This window comes from Camelus ferus, chromosome 14 (genome assembly GCF_009834535.1).
Source record: "Camelus ferus isolate YT-003-E chromosome 14, BCGSAC_Cfer_1.0, whole genome shotgun sequence".
Taxonomy (NCBI): domain Eukaryota; kingdom Metazoa; phylum Chordata; class Mammalia; order Artiodactyla; family Camelidae; genus Camelus; species Camelus ferus.
The window spans coordinates 17,538,835-17,563,911 of record NC_045709.1 but is presented as its reverse complement, the minus strand read 5'-3'; the positions used below and the strand labels follow the sequence as shown (position 1 = coordinate 17,563,911).

Below are 25,077 nucleotides of genomic sequence, written 5' to 3'. Positions count from 1 at the left end.
ACTCAAGGCTTTTGTCAGGCCCCTTGCCCCAGAATGAATGAGATAAACTCAAGAAATGGGATCAGTGCAGTGTTCCTCCAATATCCTGTAATTAAAAGCCTATAGGCTAGGGACAGATCCAGTTGGAGGTTGCATTTATAGTGGTGGAACTGGGAGTGTTTCTAAGCTGATTAATCATCAGAGAAACGTTTTTGGAGAAAAAGCATTCAGAGTATTCCAACCCATGTCTTATTAGCTTCTTATTAGCATAGAGTCCCTTCTGATTTTCCTCTCCAAGGCTGGGCTCAAGTGCACCTGGTAATTTACAAGAAAATGGCTGAGGCATAGAGGTTTCAAGAGGGCCTCTGTGTAGGTCAGACAGTCTGTGCATAGCAAGTATTGCACACCTGTTGGTAGAACACTGCTTTCACGGTGGCTGGCTTCCAGAGCACCCTGTGCCAGAACAAACCAGGATTGTCCTAGAGGCCTTCCTAGTAAACATGTTCGGGTTGCATTTGTTTGTTGCGTATGTCTTTAGGTAATGACATTCTTGGCAATTGCTACCTACAACTGGAAGGCTGTTTGATAGCCGCTACTTCCAAGCATCATGCCACAATGTCTTTTATAGGTTCTCTGACCTTATAGTTTCCACGGGGAAGGGGCAGGACTGCAGGTGACGTTTGCTTATGTCGTACTTAATGTGGTTCCTATCCTAGGACCACCTCAAATCTGAAAGATCTGTTAATACAAGTGAATGAATATATTCTGTAGTATGTTGTATTGTGGAAAAATTGTGAAAAGTTGTAATCCTCTTAGCACTGGTATCTGTGGTTAACTGCTGTATTTCTGTGGCAATATTTTAACACTTGTATTTACTAAATTTCTAGGAAGACTAATGTGCATGTGATTATGCAAATAAAAGATAACATTTTATTACTGAAATATTTCATTAAATATGTCATATACTGGTTCTAAAGCCTCAGTGAGAAGTGTTGGGTTTTTAAGACCAATGGTGGGGGAAAAAAAGAATCATTATCAGATTGAGTTTCTTATCACTTTAGGGTTTTGACTGATATAAGTAATGTTAAACATAATTATTTTGTTCTTTAAAATTTTTTTAATTAAAAATTTTTTTCTTTTTTTCTTTCTTCTTGAAAAGAAAAAAAAATGATCATTTTAAATGCTGATCTTTTCTTCAAGCTGGAAAAATTTCTTGAGTTGGTGTCTGTAGGATATTTCTTGCTTCCCATAGTGTAATAGAGTAGACTGACTGCACGATAAGGAAGGTGCATAAAGCTAGTAGGCTACATTTAATCAGAGCGGTTACGTGATCTAACCTTCATGCTAGTGAAGTAGTATCAATCAGTCAGGAACCTAAGAACAGTCTTTCTTAAAGCAATGAGGTTGACTAGACACACTCAGGAATGTCCTTGCAACTTGTAAGCTTGTGAAGGTGGAAGCAACCGGTTTGGACTTTCACTTACGCTTAAAAATATTTGCAGTCATGCCAGCAGGCCCCAACAGAAACAGAAAGGAAATTTTCATGAATATTAGATTAACTGTTAAAGCAATAAAAAGCATCAACTTTAAAGTCATCGTTCAATTAATATTTGAGGGTTATTATGGAACTATCAATTAAACATGCCAGGGATCCAGCTTGTTTTTTTATTAAATTTAGATTACATTAATGTAGTTGAAAATGCATGCCATTTCTTTAGCATCATTGGGGAACAAATGATCTCTGAGTAAATTTCTCCCAGTCATGAAGCTTAACCCTTAAAGTGTCAAAACATTTCCATTTAATAATGGAGATGGGTCAGGTAAGGTGGGAACTCTTAGTAACAAAGACTCTGAGCTTTAATGGGTGGACTTTGAGCCATCTGTTTTGACTCTAAAAGACCTCTTCTATTATTTATTAATTCAACTTTACTAAGCCTCCAAAGATGAGAACAGTGTGGTTCATGCCCTTAGAATACTCCCCAAACCAGCAAGGGCCAGGCTACCACAGGAGGATGAATAGACCCTGGAGGATATCAAAGGAGACTACACTCTTTGGAATTCAAAGGAGTTTTGGACATGTGAAAAAGTAGGTTATTTGGGGACTACTCCTAAATGTATACAAAAACAAATACTCGAAGGTTACCATTGTTTAGAAGTTCTAATTCATAGTAAGGAAAGTACTAGAATAAAAGCTAATAAATGTGGTGACTCTGGAGTCTGACAACTCTGTGTTTGAATGACCTCGGGCAATCTTAATTATAATCCTTTCTATCGATTCTAAAATGGTGTTGGTAATGCCTAGCCTTATAAGGTTGCTGTGAGGACTGAATGAAATAATTTATGAAAAGTGCCTGGCAGAGTACCTGGCAGGTCCATGTCTCACTAATGTTAGTTCCTTTTTCTACTTCTTTCTCCCTGGCATTTCCCAAATGTTGTCTGATGATTGGTATCTGTAAAAAAGAGAGAAAAAACAAAATGACAAATACTTTTTTTCTTATTTCTATGAGGCTCTTTTAAGAAATGCTCTTAATTGAATGACAGTCACATCATTTGAAAGGTTGGTCTAATAATAGCACCAGAGACTCGAAGCTGACAAAGTGTAAATTTGCAGTCGAGTCTTGATTACAGTTTAGATCCAGAAAGAGGAGAATTGAAGAATTCTTATTCCTCAAAACACATCCCTCCCTAGGCACACTATTGGGTTATAACTGTTTTGACCCCTTTTAGTAAAACATAAACCAAATGCCACATATGCACCTCAGTCAACTCTTAAAAAAAAAAAAAAGGCATTTATAATCCCTGAATGTGCAAGACAACCATGGGGACATCTTGCCTGAAACTGCTAAGGGTGTTCATTGTGGTAATCTGGACATTTTTCTCCTTCCTGTGAAATGCTGTAGTTCATCAGTCAGTTCCCCACACTGTGCTGTTTTGTAATTCCAACCTATATTGCTGGAGAAGACCTTCAGTTACCCCGAATAAGTCAAGAATAGAAAACGCCTTGGGTTTGTGCTCTTCACAGCTGTGTTAGTGAAGAAATAGATTTTCACTGACCCTCATAAAATTCTTCTGTCAGGAATAATGCCCACTGGAAAATCAGTTGGTTACACTTCCCGTTTTATTTTTAAGTAACTTTGCGTTTTCCTTCTGTCTCCTCACTGGCCTGGACCTGTTTTCTTTTTAAGGTGGAGCCCTTAATAGTCGCCAATATTGGCTCCTTCTTGGTCTTAGAAATTAAATTTTTAACAAGTCGATTTAGGCTGTGTCTTTTAAACAACATAGCTTTACATTTAAACCCAATCACTTCGCTTTACTAGTTATGTGAACAGATGTTCCGTGTTCCGTTTTCCATGAGGGTGTATAGTTTCTCACTGACTCTTGGCTTCAGATAGGGATTCTCTGCTGTGGGTTTTGTCTGTAAGAACTTAAGCTGTTTAAAGCTGTTTGTACTTGGGGCCAAGAGCTCCTAGTTCCCAAAGCAACGGTTCATCACCCACCTTGTGTTATCTTTGCTCTTGTCTCTCTTTGGCCACGGGGACCCAGCTGCGGCCCGGTGGGTCGGATCTGTGGGTCGCGTGTGGACTCGGTATGCGTGGACCGTTTGTGCGAGCTGTGGGGTCAGGCTCATGTTCCTGGAGTGCTAATCTGTCCGCATAGTATGTTCTTGTGGTTAAATATAGACACACGGGCTCTCTGCGACTTGTAGGTCACTGTCTTACTGTGCAGCTAAAAATTGTCCCATTGGTATGGTCGGCCTGCCCCGGACGGAAGGCCTGTTTTAGTTTGTCTTCTACTGTAGGTCTTTAGCACCTGGCTAAAAATACACCTTGGGCCAGAAATAAAAAAGAGCCCTACCTTGTGGCCGAGACACTTGATGGTGGCAGAGAGCCGCGGGATCATGGAGTCCAGCATTCTGTTCTGCTTTGGAACCTAGTCTGTGTAACCGTCCCAGACTGGGAGTGTGGGTTCCTTTTCAGGCCCATGGAGATTACAGCAGCTTGTTGGAGACGGTCCTGTGTGATCAGCTTCATAAAAGGGCTGGGTAGGTATGAAGACTGTTAATTGTGCGGAGCGGGGAGTGGGTTATTAGACGCCGAGTGGACGGGGATTCTCCTTAGGGTTTCGGTGGATGGGGGTGGGAGGAGCAGCTGTGTCTCCAGGCAGGGGACGGCTTATACTGTCACTGTTGAGACACAGGAGTAACGCCCTGTAGGCTTTCTGCTCAGGATTGCGATATTTCCGAGGTTAAGAGTTGGTTATTTTTGTTGACGAGCCTGTGGAATGTTGCTGTGCACTGACGTTTCAGTGAAAGAGTCGATGTGACTATCTGCTTTATGAAATTGCCCCTCTGTAAAAGTTGCTGCCACGTATTTGGAGAACAGTTAATACCAGTGCATTTGCTGTTACAGCAGAGGTAGGGTTTGTGCTTGATTTCTTCTAAATATTGATGTAAGTGTCCTTATTTGTTTTGTTTTAAACACTGAAATAGGCCTAAAGCAGATTTCCCTTTGCTTTTGGCCTAGCCTTCTCCAACATTTAAAAAATAAAATATTTCTCTTTTTTTGTTTATGAACTAAAAAACAGGATACCATATGTTAACCAGCGTTAAATGGGTCCAAATTGCATGCCGCTGCTTTTTCTTTATCCAAGTAATAGCCTGATTACTTTAGTTCTCACATAACCTTGTAAGCAATATTGTACAAGAGTTCCAAAAAATAAATGAGAGGAAACTTCCATGACACAGAGTTAATTACATGCATCCTGGCTATCGACTGTTTAACTTTCTATTTAATGTAGGTAGAGGAAAAGTTAATTTGTAATTTGTAAAGGCACAACATATTACTCTAATAGAGGAGAAACATTTTGTTTATTAATGGTTTGGGAGATTTAATTATTTGTTAATTATTCTACTGTACTGTCTCTAATGAATCTATTAGGTGTTTACATATACCATACCATTCCGTTTCTAGGAATAAAATCTCTATTAGTCATTAATTTACCTCTTACTTTTTGGTTTATAAAATGGGATATGTATTAGGGAACTTTTTTTCCTCAAGAGTTTTTTTTGTTTTTTTTTTTTTAATGTATTATGAGCATACTAGTTAAAAGACAAAACTTACCGTTTTATGCACTTGGAAAAAATGTTGCATCATAATAGGACTTATGTGAAATTCTTTTTTTTTAAACTTTTTTATTGAGTTATAGTCATTTTACAATGTTGTATCAAATTCCACTATAGAGCACAATTTTTCAGTTATACATGAACATGCCTATATTCATTGTCACATTTTTTTTTTCACTATGGGATACCACAAGATCTTGTATATCTTAATATTTTTTTGTTTTATGTCTCTTAGAAGTGTTACTGACCCTTACTATGTTTCAGCTGAATAGACCTCTCCCATGGTCTGGTAGCCGCCCCAGCTTCCCTTTAACTCATTGCCTTTCTTGCTCATAATATGTTTCTGTGAATTGGTAGACTCATCATTGCTTTAGATGATAAACTTCTGATAAGCACATATCAAGTGAATTTTACAGAGTCATTGTACAGTTTCATAGCTATTTGAAATTTAATAAAACCTAAATTTTTTTTATTAAATGAGCTGGCATCCAAATAAATAAGCACATATGAATTTAATAAATATTTTGATCTTGACAAAAATCAAAAACTAATCAGACTATAAAGGATTTCACTTAGTCAGTTCATCAACAGATATTTCTAGTTTCTGTTGTGTACCCTGCATTGGAAGTCCTTTCCTCCCCATACAGTTTGCATACATGCATATGCATAGCTTCTATATTATAAATGTATATTATTGTATACAGATGTCTATGTATATATTTTATAGTAGAATTCATCTTGTAATGCATATTGTACTGGTGTATATGTATATTATTTCATGATATAATACATACTATATTAACAAAGGCATATGTCAGATTAGACTCTTTTTCAAGTCACTCCTTCCATCATGTCGTCTGCAGGGGGACCCTAGAGGGGAACAGCTAAAACTCTGATTCGTGACCTTTAACGTCAATATAGAGCAGCATCTGGCACTGCTCTGGTGGCCTTCCCTGTGCATCCAGGCGACCTGTCTTTGCTGGCCCTTCCAGTTGGGTGCCTGTGTAACGCACTCACTATTGCAGCTGCCAAAGCTTCTGTTCACTTACCCTTGCTTCTGGCTTAAATATGGTTCTAATAAAATAGCTCAAGAAGCTGGGTTTGTCGTTTTGGGTGGGCCTGAGTCTCACGCTCAGACAACAGCCTACAAACGACTCCTGTTCCCACAGCCTCTAGCACTTCCCTGCCCACAACCCACAGTAAGAAACACGTCTTGCATTGTGACCCCCCCGTGAGTGCACGCACAAGCACACGCGCACACAGACACATCTCTGTCGGCACAGAGACTGGAAACAAAAGTTTCATGAAGCAGCACTTCCCCCGCTGTGCCAGCAGCCATCGCACTGCTGTTTTCACCTCGATGGTTTTCTGTTTTGTTTCATCGCAGGCATCATGGTAGGCACCCACTCAGTTGGTTTCATCATCGAGTAACGGGTCACAACCTGCACTTCGACAAGCTCTGCTGTAAAGATTTCCTAAGCCAGGTGTTCTCAACACACCATTAGTCAAGTTCCGTCCTGAAATGATGCTCTGTCGTCCTTGTTATAATATTCCGCTCCTGGGCATTTCGGTGCTTTGTCTTGGCTGCAGGAAGAGCTCTCTCAGTAGACCTGATGTCAGTCTTAGGTTGAGTGTAGGGTTTCTAAGCCAGAGACAGTTCATGCCCCAATGTATCTTAATGCTTTCTTCATCCTTAATGCAGCAAATACTTACTGAGTCGTGGGTATTAAGCTAGAAAGTGAGGGTATACGAGGAATTAAACAAATTTGTTGCCCTTGTTGCAGACAGAAAACAAATACAAAATATGCCCTCACACATCAAGGTGGCCAGTGCTCTGCAGGAGGGGAAAGCCAGTGAAGGGGGGTGGAGGCTCTGGGCAGAGGGAGGTGCCAAAGAGCGTCCAGACAGAGAGCCTCTAATAAAACCAGAAGGAAGTGACCTAGTGAGCCCCGATGCAGTGTCCTCTTTCCCCCACTTTGCCCTCATCCTCTTCTGCCTTGAAGCCTCCTCTGACTGTATCTATCATCAGTTATTTCTAGATCCCAACGTCAATGTCACCATCCCAGACAGTCCTGCCCTGACCCCTAGATCACAGATATGTACCCACCCCCGTTTCTCTTTGTTTTTTGGTGGTTTTTTTTTTTTTAGAATTTTTTAAAACCTGAAGTATGGTTGGTTTAGCGTTTCAAGTGTGCAACAGGGTGATTCAGATTCTTTTCCATTATAGGTTATTACAAGATATTGAATATAGTTCCCTGTGCTGTACAGCAGGTCCTTGCTGTGTGTCTGTTGTGTGCGTAGTCATGTGTATTTGTTAATCCCAAGTTCCTGGCTTATCCCTCCCCCCTTTTCCCCTTTGGTAACCGTAAGTTTGTTCTCTGTGTCTGTGAGTCTGCTCCCAGTCTCCCTCTTGCAGCAGCACTCATAGGACTTCCATGATCATGTTTCTGGGTGTGTTTATTACCTAACACCTGTCTCCCCCGCATACCATCAGCTGGGTGAGAACCGGAGTCACACCTGTCTCCTCCCACCCCCCGTCGCTGGCACAGTAGAGTGGGCCTCTGGTAAACATTTGGTGACCAATTCAATGAGCAAATTAATGAATGCTCTCCTAAATTCACGTGCTCTTCCATTGACTGATCAACCTGACACTGCCTTATATATTATTACGAAATTTTTCAAACACAGGAGAAAGAATAATACAACACATTGCCGTCACTCAGATTCGACAGTTATCAAGATTCAGTCATGTTTACTTCATTTATACCTGTTTTCTCTTAAAGTAGTTTGAATCAATTATAGGCATCATTTCACTGAACTACATCTAATCAGTATACATTCTAGAAGATACAGATACAATGATGTTATCATTCCTAACAAAATTAACCATGATTCTTTGATATTACCTAATACTCAGTTCATATTCAAATTGCTTTGTTATTTTTTTAAAAATGTTTTTTAACAGTTGGTTTCCTCAAATCAAGTTTCGAACATGGTCCACACATTACTTTTGGTTGTTCTGTCTCCTAAGTCTCCCTTAATCATCCTACCCATGTTTCTCTCTTCCACTCTTTATAGAAATTAGTGCAGTTTTATTATAAAATGGACCTAATTCTGGATTCTTTCTTTTGCTTTCTTAGAGTTACATTTCACTTGTTCCTATAGTCCCCTTGTGTCTTGCAAATGGATATGAGCTTGAATGTTTTGAAAATTTGATGAACTTGGGCATAGGGCAAGGTACAGTTCCCTCTCTGCCACTCTGCTGAAGTCATTTCTGTTCTTGTACTAGGAGGTTGGGAACCACTCTGTCGGTCCAAGAATACATAGCCAACAGTTTTCAGTGCTTGGGTATAGTAACTCTGACCAATGCCCTGCCACAGGGAGGGAATTTTGAGAAAGCTTCTTGAGTCAGTATTCTAAAAAAGTTCCTTAAACACCTTAATCATTACAAAACCTCACCAGGAAACATACCTTGCATGTTTTCCTTATTGAGAAAGTGTGATTTGACAGGATTTCAGATCATCTCTGTAAGATGTAGGACCTTCCTTTCTGTTCTGATGGGCCCCATCCAGGTTCCCACCTTCACTCTTTTTCTCATGGTAGGTACAGTGGTCTTTAACTCATATTGTCCCTCAAATAGCCGGGTTTTTTTAGCCCAGCCTACACAGCAATATTAGATCATCAGTCTTCTCATAATCTTGCTGCCCCCAGCTAAAATCCAAACGTGTTGGCTTGTCATCCAAGACCTTAGTTCTAATAATAAGAATTAAAACCTACATTTTTATGGGGCTTAGGAGCTGACATTTTTCATATCTATACTTGTTCAATGATCTCATTCTCACCAAGACTGTACTGTGGAATCAGATGGGTTCAGTTCGATTAAGTAAGCACAGTTTTTAAGTTACCTATGGCAGGCATTGTGCTAAGTGTTTGGGATAAAGACAGGATGTCATCCTGGTCTCTGGGACTTTGCAGTTCCTTGGGGAAGACAAAGTCTGAGCACATGTGCTGGGATGGGATGTGTGGGGGAGGGCGAGGGGAGAAGGGGGGAGGAGAGGCCCAGGAGATGCCTCCACTCACCCACTATGCTATGCTCTCGCCTCGGCTCCCATTCCTCATCTCTGCCTCTCTGAATCCTACCTGTCCTTTAAGACTTGGATCAAATGCCATCTCTTCCAGGAAGTCTGGCTAATTAGTGGCCCGGAACAGAGATGATGCCTCTGCCCTTCTAGGCCTAGTACAGCATTCTGGGGAAAGGCAGACTCTCAGGACATAATTGGAAAAAAAAAAAAAATGTTGATGCAAGTCCTGAGTTTACAGCTAGGAATAAAGACAGGTTTCCTCTTGTGTTCACCTGTGCTGGAGGGGGTCACCGGTCTCAGACAGGTGAGGTGAAAGCAGAGAAGAAATGGAGGCAGAACTGGAGGGGTCAGGATTACCTGTGAAGCTCTCCTTTAGAGAGAGGACAGACCATAAAATCTCACTGGTTCATGTTAATTCAAGGGAAGGCAAGTGTTAGTTACTAAATATTCGAATCATGAAAATTTTGAATAAGTGACGTTTTTATGCATTTTCAGTGCATACTGTTAGATAGTCACAGACTCCTGGAGCTAGGAAAGGCAAGATGGCCTAGCCTCTTTAAGAATGACAGGTAAGGAAACCGAAGCCCAGCTGTGTAAGTTCATCCCGCAGGGTCACGCAGAGCCATGCTAGGACCTTGACCTCTGACTCCCTACTCAGTGCTCTTTCTCTGTTTTGCCTCCGGAGAAAGTGACTTGGTCGGAGTTAAGGAAGCACATCCTTTTTGCTATGGGCAAAAGGAAATAAAAACAATTTTATCAGCTGGATTAATCCGTCCCCTTTGCTTTCCTCAGAAACCTCAGCATATGGTCCCTGGGGCCAGCAGCACTGGTGTAACCTGGGAATTGGTTTGAAATGCAAATTGCCGAGCCCCACCCCTGACCCACTGAATCAGGTGGGGCCCAGCCTTCCAGGTGGGATCTGGTGTGCAGAGTTTCTGAGCACCACTGATACACTAGGAAAATTAGCAAATCTTGTTCAAAGCTAATATTAAAAAAAAATGCAAGGGCTTGTACAATTTATCACAAATTTTGAATTAATGAATTTTCAATTAATGAGATTTTGCTCCATAAAATGAGCCAGAATTGGAAGAAAATAGAAAGGAGAACATGGGAGGAAGGGGAGGGGAGGACAGGCAGCGAGCACCGCAGGAATGAAAGCAGTTTGTCAGTTCTGTCCCGGAGAAGGAAGTTGAAATTCAGGCTTGTCCTGCCTCTAGCAGGTTATTCGATCTCCTTTTGGTGAGAAAGGACCTTGAAATGTCAGTGTAACCTCATCTTCCTTTGCTCACAGATCTTGGCAAACATTCTTTCAGGCTCTGATGACAGTAGTTACTTTGAAAATCGAGGGAAAGTCCATGTAATTGCATCTTAGCAGATGACAGACATTTATAAAGGAAATCACTGAAGTGTTACTGTCATTTCTCTAAGATAAAATACTGGAAGGCAAAGGAGGAGGGGAAGAAAACAGGGCTGTGCCTTGATGCTTACTCTCTGTTTATTGAACTACTTCACTCTCCCCAGGGTATTCCGTCTTTGGGCGACCAAGACAAGACAAAGACAAAGGTTTTGAGAGGCTGCAGATTGAGGTAAACACAGAGAACTGTGCCTTCAAGTTCACTTGCTGCTTCTTAGGATAACAACCTGTTAAAGGTTATATCATTGGGAAGAATAGCCTCTAGACCTTTCTAAGGCGTGTCATTAGTCACATTTCATGGATTTTTATGAATCCTTCATTCTTGATGGTTTTTTGTATTCCTAGCCTTTCTCAGACCCCTCTAATGGTTAAAAGCTGTGCTCAAGGTAAAGAGGGAAGACGGCTTGGCAGGAGGGACCTCCAGGGCTAGAGGTTGTGTGAGTCTTTCTAGAAAATAATCAACTATACTAATCTAGAGGAAGACTTGGTCTCCAAATTGCAACATTAATGTTTTATTTTGTCATCCCGTGATGTACCCAAAGCAGCTTACGCCAGGGGAAACACTCGTGGGTAAGGGGGCTTACTGTATTCAGTTTTCATCACTTGCGACTGATTTGTTTTAAAAAACCGAGTGATAGGGGTGCTCAGAAAATACGTTCTCAAGTAGACATGGGCTGAGATCCTGAGTCAACCTCTCTGTGACCTTGGGCAAATCACTTAACCTCTCTGAACCTACATGATCTTATCTGTAAAAGGGAGAGTGTTAGGCCTTCTAGGATTATTTTTGAGGATCAAAGATATGACCTATCCTTGAGATATGTTGTGAACCCTGAAACCTGAAGGGACACAGTTTGAGAACTATAGAATGAAGAGAACTAAATAGTGTGAGATAAAGGAGGAATTTATTTAATTAACAAAAATGGGAGAAACATTTTACATTATTAGAATTTGATGGAAATTAAATAAATTCAATGACTTAACATGTCATTGAATTTATTTTTCTTCCAAGGCAAAAATTATTTTGGAGTATTTTGACCTAGCAGTCTCTTCTTGGCCTACTTTGAAATATATAATATTATTCAGGAATCATCCATCTCTTAAGACTTGTTTTTCTGTTGCTCAAAGTAATTATTTCTTCTCATCTCAACATTTTCTCTTTCTTAGCAACATTCTTTGGAGGAACATAATTCATACTTGGAGGGTTTTTTCTTTTCATCCTAATTTACTTTGCATGACCTTTGGGATTTCTGATCATTTTGAGTATTTGCACTACCTTTAAAAAGCCAACTCTAAAGCACCCTCATAAATGCTTTAGTGGACAATTTATTATTGTTCTATACACAGTGTGACATGTTCTCACGGTAGCTGCATCATCCTTGGTTTGTTGTATTTTATGAAATGTTCTCATAATTCCAGTAAACAAAATAAGACCTACAGGGAAAGGGGGATTGTGGGAGAAAGCATGGCCCTAAGGAAGGATCCAGCTCTTAGTTACTTAAGGGATTGCTCTCAGAATCTACTAAATGAATGAGGCACCGAGAACTGGCAGAAAGAATATCTAACATCCAACTGGGGACACAGATCGAATTAGTTATTCCTGTGTTGAGAGACAAGGCTGCATGGATCTCTCGAAGTCAAGTTGTTTGAATGGGCCTCCATCTCTAAGAGGAGTACCTACTTTGAACAGTTACCACTTACCATCCCTGGGTACTTCAAAAAAAAAAAAAACAAAAAAAAAACAGGAAACCACTTTTTATTTCAAATGTTCAGTCTGATTCCAGTCATGAAAACATCAGAAAAAGCATTGAGTGTTTTGACAAACTGGCACTTTGCTTGTCTGTCTTTGTAAGATGCTGAAGACCAGGCCAAGATGACCCCTTTCTCCGAGTCCCGTACTCCATGAAGGAGGCTGTACCACCTGGGCACCTCTGTGCCGAGAAGAGCAGGTTCTTCTATTCACGCTCTAGGTTTAATTTTCCCTTTTTCTTTTAGAACGTATTGCAATCTAATATACTGTGTGTGCGTGCACACACACACACAGAATTGCTGATGCTGTGAACCTGCCTCAGTAAACTGTAAACTCCACGAGGGTAGGAATCATCCGTTCTGTTCACTGCCATTTTCCCACTGAAACCCGGGCCCTCATTCATTAAATATCAGTTGAAGTGAATGAGTGAATGCACAAATGGTAGGCTATAGTGAGCGATGGTATTAACTTCTCTGAAAATCTGAGAAACTCAGTTGCTGTCTGTCATAGAACATAGATTGCCACTTTTAGCCTCTGGGGCATTTATATGAGGAAACTCATTATAGCCTTTCCTTTCCTTTTGTGTCATAATAAAAATGTAGCCGAGCTACCAGTTGTGGGGGCGTTTGTGTCACTGTTGCAGTTAGGAGGTGAGTAATTCCTGGCAATGTTGGTAACTCAGGGAAATTGTACTGAAACTGTAGCCAGCTAAGAGCGGTCACACTAAAAATTAAAGAATTAAATAGGTCAATGAAATTAGGGGAAAAAATATAATCACGTTCAAAAGATGATCACTTGCTGTCAGAAATAGATCTAATAAAGAGGTAACGAATGGGTTGCAAAAGCCTAAAGCTGACTTCTTATGGATTAAGGAACAGACCCTGCTTGATAGAAGAAATAGAGACCCAGTGAGGGAGGAAAAGACCCCCTGAAACCATCCAGCAGAACCAAATAAAAATAATAAAATAGCATCAACAAAACCCATTTAAGACAAAAGAAGGTGACAGAGAAGAATTAGAATGTATTTAATCCAAGATACAATAACTGTGACAACCTGCAGGAGGTGGCGATGTTGCCTCCAAGCCTGTGAGAATGTCAAGTTCTGTGTCCCTGTACTAAACGCCTTCAGGCAACTGCAGTGTTACATTCTAGTGGCTTTTGAGAGTTATGCCTTTTTTTCTTCTTTTGCTGTAAATGCTTCTACTCTGAGATGTTGTACCTTTCCCTTGTCATTTTCTGTTTCCAGACTATTGTGAATTTAGAAACTAGACAATTGATCTTAATTATGTGTAGATTAAGAACAAGCAAGCGCTGAGGGAGGGTCTGAGGATTTTTTTCCAATGGTAGTGGTCTAATGTTCAGACTAGTCTGGACTGGGCGACTTAGTTTTGACTGCCAGGAACTTCTATTTTCTGCTTCTCAACTATATTGTTACCGAATAACTGAGTCACTGGAAGGTGCCATGTCACATGTTTACTTTTGAAAATTATCCTAACAAAAACCTAGGATTTATTATGAATTAATTATGGTAGGATGAAAAGGGTACTAAAACTCCAGAGTGGATCTAGCTCAAGGACACTTACCCCATTAACTCTCACCACATCTCCATCTGCCCAGCTGATCTATTTGCAACCAGAATGCAAGGAATCCTCCCCTTGAGTCACGTTCTGCTCTGGCACAGGGCTCTGCTGGGCTAGGGCGGTTCTGGCTCACTGAGGCTGTGCACGCACGCTTTGGTACTCACAAGGATAGTTGGCTTTTAAGTACAGGTGGATACCTTTTTTTTTTTTTTAAATGATAGCAGTGAATTGGTACTTTGGTACTTTTAAATGGAAGATTTGTCTGGGAGACATTCTGGTATCTGCATTTCAGCTATTCTGGTTCAAAATGCAGCTTTGCAAGAGGACTGCCAGAAGTCACTCTTATGAAAATTCTCTCACTGTAGTTATGACTTTCAGGCCCCAGAGCCTTACAATTATGGATCTGGTCTTGCAGTTATATATATCCCATCAACCTGATGATTGCTGTCTTCTAGGAATGGATTAAATCCCATGGATAACTAAAGACAATAAAAAGTCCTCCACTTGGACTTTTTCAGTTTCTATTCCAGTCTCCAGCCCTGTGACCCAGTGCCCTTGATACATTAGAAAGATGCCTCCCGGAGCTCTTACATGCTTCTGTGGGTTGGACTGGGGAGGCTGTCTGCCTCCACCGGGTGCTTGCCCTTAGAGCAGGAGGTGACGCAGAGGAATGGCCAGGACTTTGATTTGCGTCATCTGATTTGGAATCTGCCCTTTAGAATTAATCTGCCCTTTTGGCAAGCTGCTTGGAGTGCCATTTACTAATGACTCTTCATTGCAAATACTGCAATGAAGTATTGCTTTAAAGACTCTTCCTTTAAAGACTGACTGCTGCTTCTTCTCATAGAGTTCCCTCCTTATGAATCCCTTCAAGACGTACAGAAATAAAGTATAGCCCTTTTAGTCAGCTGTTTAAGGAGATTTGTTGAACATGATCTGTGTGAGGAACTCTGTATCAGATCTGGGAAGCTACAGTCCTGTTAGGGGGCACAGTTAAGAGTGTATGGTTCAGTTACAGGGCCAACCCTCAGCAAAACTGCGTGACCAGTTGATCATGACTTCACTCGTCAGTTCTCTGGAGTCTCCATTAGGTCATGTCAGATGGACAGTGCCACAGGCTGTGAGTTAAATGTTTAAATCTTACAAGTTTACCAGTGAGGATTGGCCTGATGGAGGTCGGTTTTATGGCGATGAGACTAGAAGAGGTTCTGAAAGGCCAGGAGGGTGAGATGAAGGGAGAAGGGAGAGCAGCAGCCGGAGACAAAGCAGGAAGGTGGCGATGAGAATGGTGCATCCTGGGGCCAGCCGAGGCATCAGCACACCATGGGCGCAGTCAGAACCGGGCCACGTGTTTGAGGCTTGATGATGAAAATTGACAGCCATTGACAATTTTGAGCAGAAATGTGTTACAGTGAAACTGAAGGAAGATTCATTTGTTATGTAAAATGAGTGAACTTAAGCCAGCAAAGGGGCTGCTGTCATAATGTAGCCATAGGTTTCCAGGGACCTAGACTAGGATGGAGCTAAGGACAATGGAGAAAAAATGGAATCATACACAGCATATTTTATTTTTATAACTTGAGAGGCCATATTCTTCAAGTTTAGTAGTAGTTGAGATGTGGGAAGACCCTCCAGATGGAAGCCCCCCTCCCCAGATGGAAGGCAGGTTAAATGAGTGAGAGACGGAGGGGGTGAGAGACGGAGGGGCATTCAGAAAGAGCAGAAAAGATGAGGGAGAATCTGCAACATGACATGAGGACGTGTTGGTAATTCCATAAAATAAATGAAATTTTTGCACAGCTTCCTCAGAATTTGATTTGAAGTAGAAAGAAGATAAGAGAAGCTTTGAATTCATCTGTAGCTTTGAGGAGAGTGTTCTGCTTCCGTGGAGAACTTTTTCCTACTTTATTATCAATGACACACCACCATTCTCTTGATATCCAAACCTGAGTGCAAACTGGAAATCTACTTTTTCTCTTTACTCCTTTCCTTAATCTCTATATCTAGTCACCCAAAACTAAATTGTCTTCCTTTTAAAAGTCTACCTTATCCTCACCCTGCCCTCAGCATTCCTAATGCCTCTATCCTTAGCGTACACACTCTCGTATTTCTTTTGCTGGATATTGATAACTGACCATCTTACAAGGACATAGGTGGAAGGGGCTAGTGCCTGTCAGAATTCGACATGTCAAAGGATAGTAGAAAGTAGAGAGACATGAAATTTTCATTTATGAGTAAGAAATTTTTTTTGCTGTAACTGTCAAATTAAAATACTGGTCCAACCGTTGCAGCCTGAAAGGAGGTCATTCACTAGAGACTGTTAGAGCTGCCTCTGTTCAAGATCTGATCCAAGTAGGGAATCTGTACATTTTATAAAGAATGAGAAGGGGGTGTCCCAGCTTGAACCAGAGGATGGTGAGAGGGAAAAGTTAAAGCCACACCTTCGATGGCTAGAAGGGGTGCTGCCTGAGCCTTTTATCTCTCAAGGGGGTCATCCCTTTTGGGAGTGAGAGCCAACTGGGCTTCTGAAAACTGGGTCTGGAAAACTTGTGGGAGGGAGGATCCCAGAGTCTTTTCCATTATTAGAATAAAGCACAGAAGACAGAGAGATCCTGGTCATTCGGAAAACCAGGACAAGAAATCAGTTTTGTTCCTCTATGCATTTTCTTAGTCCATTTCCCTGAAACATAATAGAGAATCTAAAAACGTCTTAAATGTCGTAGGATTTGTCAGTTGTATTGTGTCCTTGCAACACAATTTACCTAAAGCCATGTGGCAACCAGAATTGTTTTGAGGTGATCAAATATGCAACTTAATGTAATCAAAATAAGTGCAACATTCTTCATGTGATTCATGTCCTTATATGTACGGTTCAACACAGCCAGTCTGAGTATTATGTTATTTTTGGCTGGTAAGAATATCCATTATATTTTTCAGCTTCTCCTGTTGGCAACGGTTACATCAAGCCTCCAGTCCCACCTGTCTCTGGCACACAGAAGGAGAAAGGGCCACCCACCATGTTACCCATCAGTGTGGACCCAGACAGCAAACCGGGAGAATATGTCCTCAAGAGTTTGTTTGTCAACTTCACCACTCAGGCTGAGCGCAAGATTCGCATCATCATGGCAGAGCCTCTGGTGAGTGTGTGCAGGAAACTGATGGCTTTTTAAATTCATCTTGACACCGAATATAGATTTTACAGCTCTAAGAAAGGGTGGATGGCTTTTCCCCTTATTTCCAAAGGGTTTTTGACACCATGGGCAGTTTTTAAAGATAATAGTTAAGTTTCCTCATTATAGAAAAGAAATCTGAGGATCAAGGACTTTAAAACAATCCTCAGCAAATACAATTTAGCAGTATGCTCCACTGCTGCATTGAGGACTAGTAGGCATTTAACAATAAGAAGTATTAATCATGGAAAAATCCTATTCAGTCTCTGCTGTGACTGCTTTAGTCGAAATCCTTTGTCCAATTTTTTTTCGGTTTAAAACAATATGTATTTATTATCTCACAGTTTCTATAGGTTGGGAGTTCAGGATACAGCTTATTTGGGTCTTCTGCAATCAAGGTATCAGCTAGGGCTGTAGTCACATCTGAGACTCAAGTGGGGAAAAGATTTGCGTCCAAGTTCTTGTGATTGTTAGCAGAATCCAGTTCCTTGATGGTTGATGAGGGACCATCTCAAGATTCTGCTTGTCAGCTAAAGGCTGACCTCAGTCTCTTGTCACATGACTCCCCACTTAGCAGCTTGGAGCGTGGCAGCTTACTTCTTCAAAACCAACAAGGAATAAAAGTTTTAGCAAGATGGACAGTACAGTCTTATGTGGTGTAATTGTGTACACATCATTGTCTACATACCTTATTTTTAAAGTAAATGAGAAAAAATCATCATTCAAGTGGATGCCTGAACTCCCAGTTTGAGAACGAATGGTCTTAGTGACACGTTATCTGAGGAAGTTTTTTGATGAGTTGCTCAGAAATACCACTCTGTTATCTGTTATCTGAAAATTGGAAGATGGGAAAGTCTTGGCTCACCTTACCTTTAGGTTCCTTATTAGGTGGATAGTGCCCTTCACAGTCAGTAAGTCAGTACCTCTCTTTGCAAATGGTTCTGCTGCAGAATAAGACTTGTGCTTCAGCCTTGTGTTAATTACCTGCACAGGGGCTCTAAGGACAGAGTAGAGTGCTGAGACTCAAAAGGACAGGAAGGAAGGAAGTCCAATTGAAGGTTTCAGATTACCTTTTTTCTGACCTTGGCAGGCCACACACAGTAAGAGAAAGGGAAAGGATTCAGGATGGTGCAGCTCTTCCCATAAAGCTAGGCTTTGTACCTCCTGTGAGGGTACTGGGGCAGAAGAGGTCTGAGGTTGGCTTTAAGGCATCATTGCTTAAAATAATTAAATGTAACAGTCAGCCCACAGCACAGAGTGTCTCAAAAAAAGATGTAACTGATGATGTTCAACATCACGTATTAAAAATGACCTTTCTAAGAATCGCAGTTTAAGGTTTGGGAATCAAAATGCAGGAATATTTATTACCTGTGTGGTTACCTGAAAGTTACAAACTTTGAATTTTAAAGTTTTCATTAGATCAGTGGAGGTTAGCTTTCTAACTTCTTATAAAGGAAAATGTTTTCTTGGTTTTACAGTTAAATTGTTTAAATGGAACCTTAGCACTGTCCCTGTTTCCCGTTCACCCATGTTTTTGTGTTTCTATTACTCTTACTAGTAATAAATAGCTAATACTTCTCGAGTACTTATGATGTGCTGGGCACTGTGCTTAGCCTATTATCTCCTTGAATCTTCACAGTGACCTTAGGTCGGTAGCATTTCTATCCCTGTTGACAATGGGAAAAGCTGGCACAGAGAGGGGAGAGTAATCACCCAAGGTCACACAGTGTGGCTGTGGATTCAAGCAGCGTGGCTTCAGAGCCCACCTCTGAACCGTTCTGCACTCTGTTGCCAGTCTTTGCATGGTCATCTTCATGTAAAGATACCTTCTTTAACTTCTTAAAACAAGCCAACACAGGGATCTCCTATAACTTGAGTCCAAAAATCATGTACCCAATTTCCTATTGCCCCAAACAGTGCTGATCTCTGGACCCCTCTGAGCTCCTTGAGAGCTGCTGAGGCAGCCCTGCCCTTCCCCCTGGTGGAGGGTGGGTAGCCACCTGGGCTCCAGAGGTCATAGGGGAGTTGGAGGAGGAGAGAGTGGGAAGGTAGTAAGAGTCATGTCACTCCTGAACAGTGGAAAAGTGGCAAAATGGCTCTGAAATTGTGCACCGTGGTGGATTTTCCTGAGAAGCTGGCAAGTCGTCTGATAGTTGAAAGAGCTGCTTAGGAGGCTCGATCCTGAGCCTTCTGTTTCTCCAAAATAATAGTTTAGATACTGTTATTTAAGAATTTATGAAGTAAAATCATTTGGGTTTAATTTTTTCATCTTCACTCAGCTGGGAATGTGTTTGTGTGACATTTTTCTTCTTGGAGTAAACATTATGTCTGAAAAGCTAGCATGTACCGCAGCATTCTTTTAATTAGAGGTGGACATTTTTGTTCCTTTCAATGAGACAAATGTCCCCAAACAAGGAAAATGGGAAAGAACAAGTGTAAGTTCTCTTCATCAGCAAATCTTCATTGTGTGTCCAGGATGAGAAAGTTTACTAGATGCGGAGGGCCAAATAGATGGACGCTATGTTTTTAGCTGAAGAAATGTGTTCAATCAATTTTTAATATTGTTGCTTTTTATAAAAAGAGACTATTTATTCCCTTCGTATTTTTTGGCAGAGATGTCAGCTTCCTGCCATATCCATTTCTTGTCTGCTGAAAAGTGCTTAGTAATTTTGCCCTTATATTTACTTACTTATGGGACAATAAATGTGAGTACATTCTGTGGCTTGCTACCTGATTCTAATACAAATGTGCCTTTGGCATTTTGTTCTATGGCCAAAACAAGAGGTGTTTTTTTGATTTATGCATAGTACATTTAAAGTGAATTCCAGATAAATGCCCTTACTATTTTCCTTGCTGAAGTTGGCTTTATAAATAAGACATTGAATCCTTTAAAAGCCTGAATTTATGTAGGCTTGTAGCATAGCACAAAATTGTATTCTATTATCTCTGATATAATTAAAACTTGTGTGGTCATAGCAAGGGGAATTTTTTAAAACTTGCAAGAATAGATTTATTATTTATGGGGCTACTCAGGAATCTGTATTTTTCTGTTTTATTTTTAAAAGATTGAATGCTTCAGAATTCCACATCAGTTAGGCTGTGTGGGATCAGTTATATACAATATTAAGGTTGTGTTTATGAATTACCAGTATCCAAAAAGCTTACTTAAATAAGGGGAAAAAAGGACAGGAAATAAAAATGTTCTACCAAAATTAGATGTTTCTCTTATTGAACATCTTTCACTGCTTCAGCAGTACTGTTCTTTGTATTCAAAAGATGCCCAGGTCATATTTATTAATATTTATGGATATGTCAATAATTTTATTCTATTTTGGTTGCTTCCTGGGGTCATTTGATAGCATTTGCTCTTGGCCACTCTTCCCACTATTTCACCTTTCCCAAGCAAAGAGTGTTAAACAAGATAAATTGGGTCATCTGTATCTTTTTTATATTTTTATTTCAAAACAAAAAAAAGTACAGAAAATAACGTAATGGATGCTTTCCCTCTTGCCTCCTATTTCTTTCTTCTGGTTTAAATTTTCTTTTCCCCAAAGTATATGTTTTTGTAGTTCTTTAAGTAACAGTCAGTGGCTGGTGAATCACTGTCTTGTTTAAGATGCCTGTATTTTCCCTTTAATTATCAGTGATAGTTCAGCTGGGAATAAAATTCTAGTTTGACATTTATTCCCCCTAGACTTTTGACAACATATTTCACTATGTTGTCTCCAGCATTGCTATTGAAGAGTCTGTGGTTGATTTGTTATTTGTCTATGGATTACTTACTTTTTTCTTGGTTTGTGTGTATGGTTTTTTGCTTTGTCTATAGTGTTCTGCAGTTTCACTATGTTGTGTGTTTAGATGTGGATTTATTTTTATTTTCTTGTTTGAGACCCTTCTGCTTCTGGAATTGAGGGTTTATGTCTTTCATCAGTTCGGGAAAATTCTAAGCCAAATGATTTGAATATTGCCATCTCTCCACTTTTCTTCTTCCCTTTTTCTGGCATTCCTATTAGATGTACAGTAGGCCTTCTCATGCAGTATTGCATATCTTTTTACCCTTCTTTTATTATTTCTACTTTGTCTCTTACTACTGCATTCTGAGTAATCTTCTGAGTTCTATCTTCAGTTCATTAATACTCTCCTGGGCTATGTCTCCTCTGCTGTTTAACACGCCCAGTGAGAATTACAGTTTTGGTGACTTAATTTTTTGTTTTTAGAAGTACTGTTTTAAAATCTGTTCAGGTGGGGGTTTTGTTTAGGTGTATTTTGTTCCTCTCTTAGGTTTACAACTTCATTTTATGTCTTTGATCACATTAAACATACAGTTTTTGCATGTCCTCTTGTAGGTTAGCCCCAGAGTCTTCACTGTCTGGGGCCAAATGTTACATTAATTTCTTGGTTTGGGAATTTCTGCACCTAGAAGGCTGATGTGAATGTAAACTCCAAACTCACAGAAGACTTAAGACTGTGGTTTCAAATTCCTGGGAAGAATTTTGCTGTTGTTCTTGTTTTTATGTAGAACCCAGGTAGGGACCATTGGAATACCTTTTCACCTTCCTGTGCATGTGCATAGATTTGTCCCTAGTCCATTGTTTCATTGTTTAGGTCAGACTTTATGTAGGTGTCTTATTTCCAGTGTTCCACCTGTCAGTGCTCACAGCTTTGTTTCCTGTCCCCCAGTGGACAACAGAAAAGCCTTCAGAATGATGAGACCAGTAGTTCTCCCCCTAAGCAGCCACTAATGTGACCTCCTATATTCCTGCTTTTCATTTCCACTTTCCTTTCTTATGAACTCGTTTCTACCTTTTTAAAAATTCGTATACTCCACTCAATATTTCTAAGAGGTTAAAATAAAGCATGTGAAATTTTGAGTTATCTTAGTCCATAACCCTGCCCAAGCCCTCCGCAGAAGTCTTGGTTTGCTTTTCATGCAGATAAGGGCAGGGTGGGTCTTGGCACAGATGTTTGTGTGCAAGCAGAAGTTCCCATGGCAAGGTGGAGTGTCCCCAAGATGAACACGAGGAAGAGTGAGGAGACCCACCAATTCTTCCTTTTCTCATCTTGCCTGAGGAATCTTCCCTAAATACAACCCTCCCTTTCACTCTTATTCCAACCCTTCATTCCTTGATTTGACTACAACCTCTCTTCCTTCCTCCGTGCATCTTTGTGAACCTGTTTCATTTCGGTGCTCGCCTGCCACCTGGTATATAGGCACACTGTCCCCTCCTCCTGGAATGCCCCTCATCTCTTCATCCTGCCTATCTTCCAAGGCCCAACTCAAGTACCTCCTCATCTGAAGAGGTTTACTTGATTTCTTCCCTGCTGACTCCACATAATTATGCAGAGGTGGCTATATACACCTGTAAATCTCTATTGGAACCACCATATCATTCTCTCAAACAAACTGTCTTCATTAAATAAGAGCATTAGAATAGAATAGAAAATACCAGAGTACATTATAGGTTTTAAGAGTAGATGTTGTTTTATGAAATTTTCAGTTGTGCCAGACTTTGGTATAAAATGTATATTTTTATGGTGGATAGGGGTGGGAGATACAGATTTTTTTTTTAAGTTAAAGAAACACTTTACTAATCAGTAAGTTCCTTACAGACATTAACTGTGTTTTATTCATCTGCACACACACACACCCCATGTCCACATGTCTGGAAAGTCTCCTTTATGCACAGTAGACAGTGTTTTTTTGATTGAATGAATGAGTATGAAGTGAATGAATGGATAGATGGATGGATGGATGGATGAAAAAATACTAATATAATAGCTTAAAAGGAATGTAGGATCCTGTGTGTTTCTGAGGGTCATCTTGCCAACCTCTAAACTGATAATAATGGATTTTGTTCTGTCCTTTGTACCTCTCAGCAGATGAATGCCCTCCAATCTGCTGAGTACATGGGACGTTAATTCTCAGCCTTCTCCTTGGGGCATCTAAGGATTCCGCATTATTTGTTGATGTGGTCACCTGTTCCCACTTCACCCAAGCAGGATGTGAAGAGAAGAGTCAGGCTGACTCTTAGGGGTCAGACACAGTTGCAGAATATACACTTCCATCATCTGTGAGTGTCTCCATTTATATAGCATCTGTCACTGTAGTCACAGGCAATTACCTTCTCAATAAACTCCTGTCCAAAAAACAAGACTCTCCAGCTTTTCAAAATTTAAGAGCCCTCATAATCTTGACTTTGTAGATTTAACAGACAAGAAGAGATAAAGCTAAAGACAAAACAACTTTTCTTCCCACCTGATCTGGATTTGAATTTGGATTCCACCCCTTTAGAGTTGTGGGGCCTTGGGCCAGCCAGTCAACCTCCCCGTTTTCTCATTTGCAAGAGCCTGGCTCGTGGAGTGAGGGAGAGGATTAGAAACCTGGAAAAAGGAAAAGATCTGCATGACCTCAAAGGAAGACCACACACTTTTCATCTTGTCCTTCAGCAGGGCCTATGACTGAGCAGGAGAGCAGAGCTTCGCCTGCCTGTAACATCCTGGCATTTAGATTTTGCTGTGGGGTTGCTTGAGCCTTGATAGCCCCTGCTCACAAAATAGTTAGCAGACGAGGTACAGGCAGGAGCTTTCACATATTAGCCCTGTGTTAAGCTTGGAGTGTACGTGAAGGGAGACTTACTTATAAAGATGCTAACTGGGTGGTACTGGGATGGAGACTTAACAATCGCATAACATGATCTTGTTGGCTTGCTAACATGAGAGACACAATTCAAGGAGTTTGGGTTTTAATATAAGACTAAAAGTAAACTGGAAGTAACACAAAATATTTCCTTGGAGTGCAAGTCATCAAGAATCCAGGGTGCCAGCCTGTGTGGCAGCACCCACCGCAAACCTATAGTGAAGTGTGTCACACCTTGAGACCAAGCCTGTAGGAACAGCAGTCACGGCCAGCTGGCGCAAACACAGGAAGGCTGAGCAATTAGCTCACGACAGCGTCACAGCGCGCTAACATGGTCCTAGGTTCAGGCAGCGCTGCCTGCTGACACACCATTGTTCTTGGCCCGCGTCTCAGGCTTCCAGCTGATGCCTCAGGGCTGGCATCAGGACAACTCCCTGGTTAACCCCGAAGTTGAGCGGGACACTGTGCTGAAATAATGACACAAGTGACCTGCCACCAAGAAACTCTGTGTGATGAGTGGCTCTAGTAGCTTTAATGAATTTTATGATGGCACTAAGTAAGCAAAACCATTGGCAAGTGAAATACACACACTCACACACTCAGCTTCCTCTTATGATTTTAGACCAGATCTGATGAGAGGCCGCAGACTAAGGTTGGAATACAGTCTATTTGTAGTTGTAAAGAGCTTTTTTTTTTTTTTTTTTGCCTCTGGCCCATATGAAGATTGAACCTTCTGCCGTGAGTTGTCTGCTGATGTCTAGATGCCAGAAAATATCAGATCCTTTGACCAGGAACCTTTTAATATTTAAGGAATTTGTGAATTAGGAAATCCTGCTGCATTAATCGAAGGACAGAACAACTGCCTTTAATTAAGTCTGGATCTTTATATGGCAGATTTTCATGAAACCCATTATGATTAGCCATGCTTTTAACCTGATAGTCATTCAGCAACCTCAGTGGTGGTACTTCAAGGTGATACTGTATCACACCCCGATCTGCAAGTTGGCGCTTTTTCTGCACTGTTGTCTAAGCTAGTCTTCCTCTACCAACCAGATGTTAAGTCTGTCATCTGAAGATGTGTAAACAGCAGAAACGGCATCGTTAATATCTCTCCGCACTGTGGATTCAAGTCCCTTCCCAGAAGGACAACCAGCTAGTGTTTTTAGCCAAACTCCTCTTTAAATAGAGGCTCCTCTTGCTTCAAGGGAACTAATAAGGGACATCTAAAGAGAATAAAAATAACTTCTAGATTTAGTTCTCTGTTGAGGATAGTGACAGAACCCGAGTAATGCCGCCCTGAAAGGAGACTCAGACACTTGAGCTCGGATGAGGAATATTTATACTAC

At 40.7% G+C, this 25,077-nt stretch overlaps 1 protein-coding gene across 1 annotated transcript in view; it reads left to right on the top strand.

The window, feature by feature from the left end:
* Positions 1-25,077, top strand: part of FRY (FRY microtubule binding protein) — a 274,991-nt gene that overhangs the window by 89,859 nt on the left and 160,055 nt on the right. Inside the window, 1 exon segment of the mRNA XM_032496335.1 lies at positions 16,862-17,061. Within this exon segment, the coding sequence (XP_032352226.1) occupies positions 16,862-17,061 (200 nt within the window).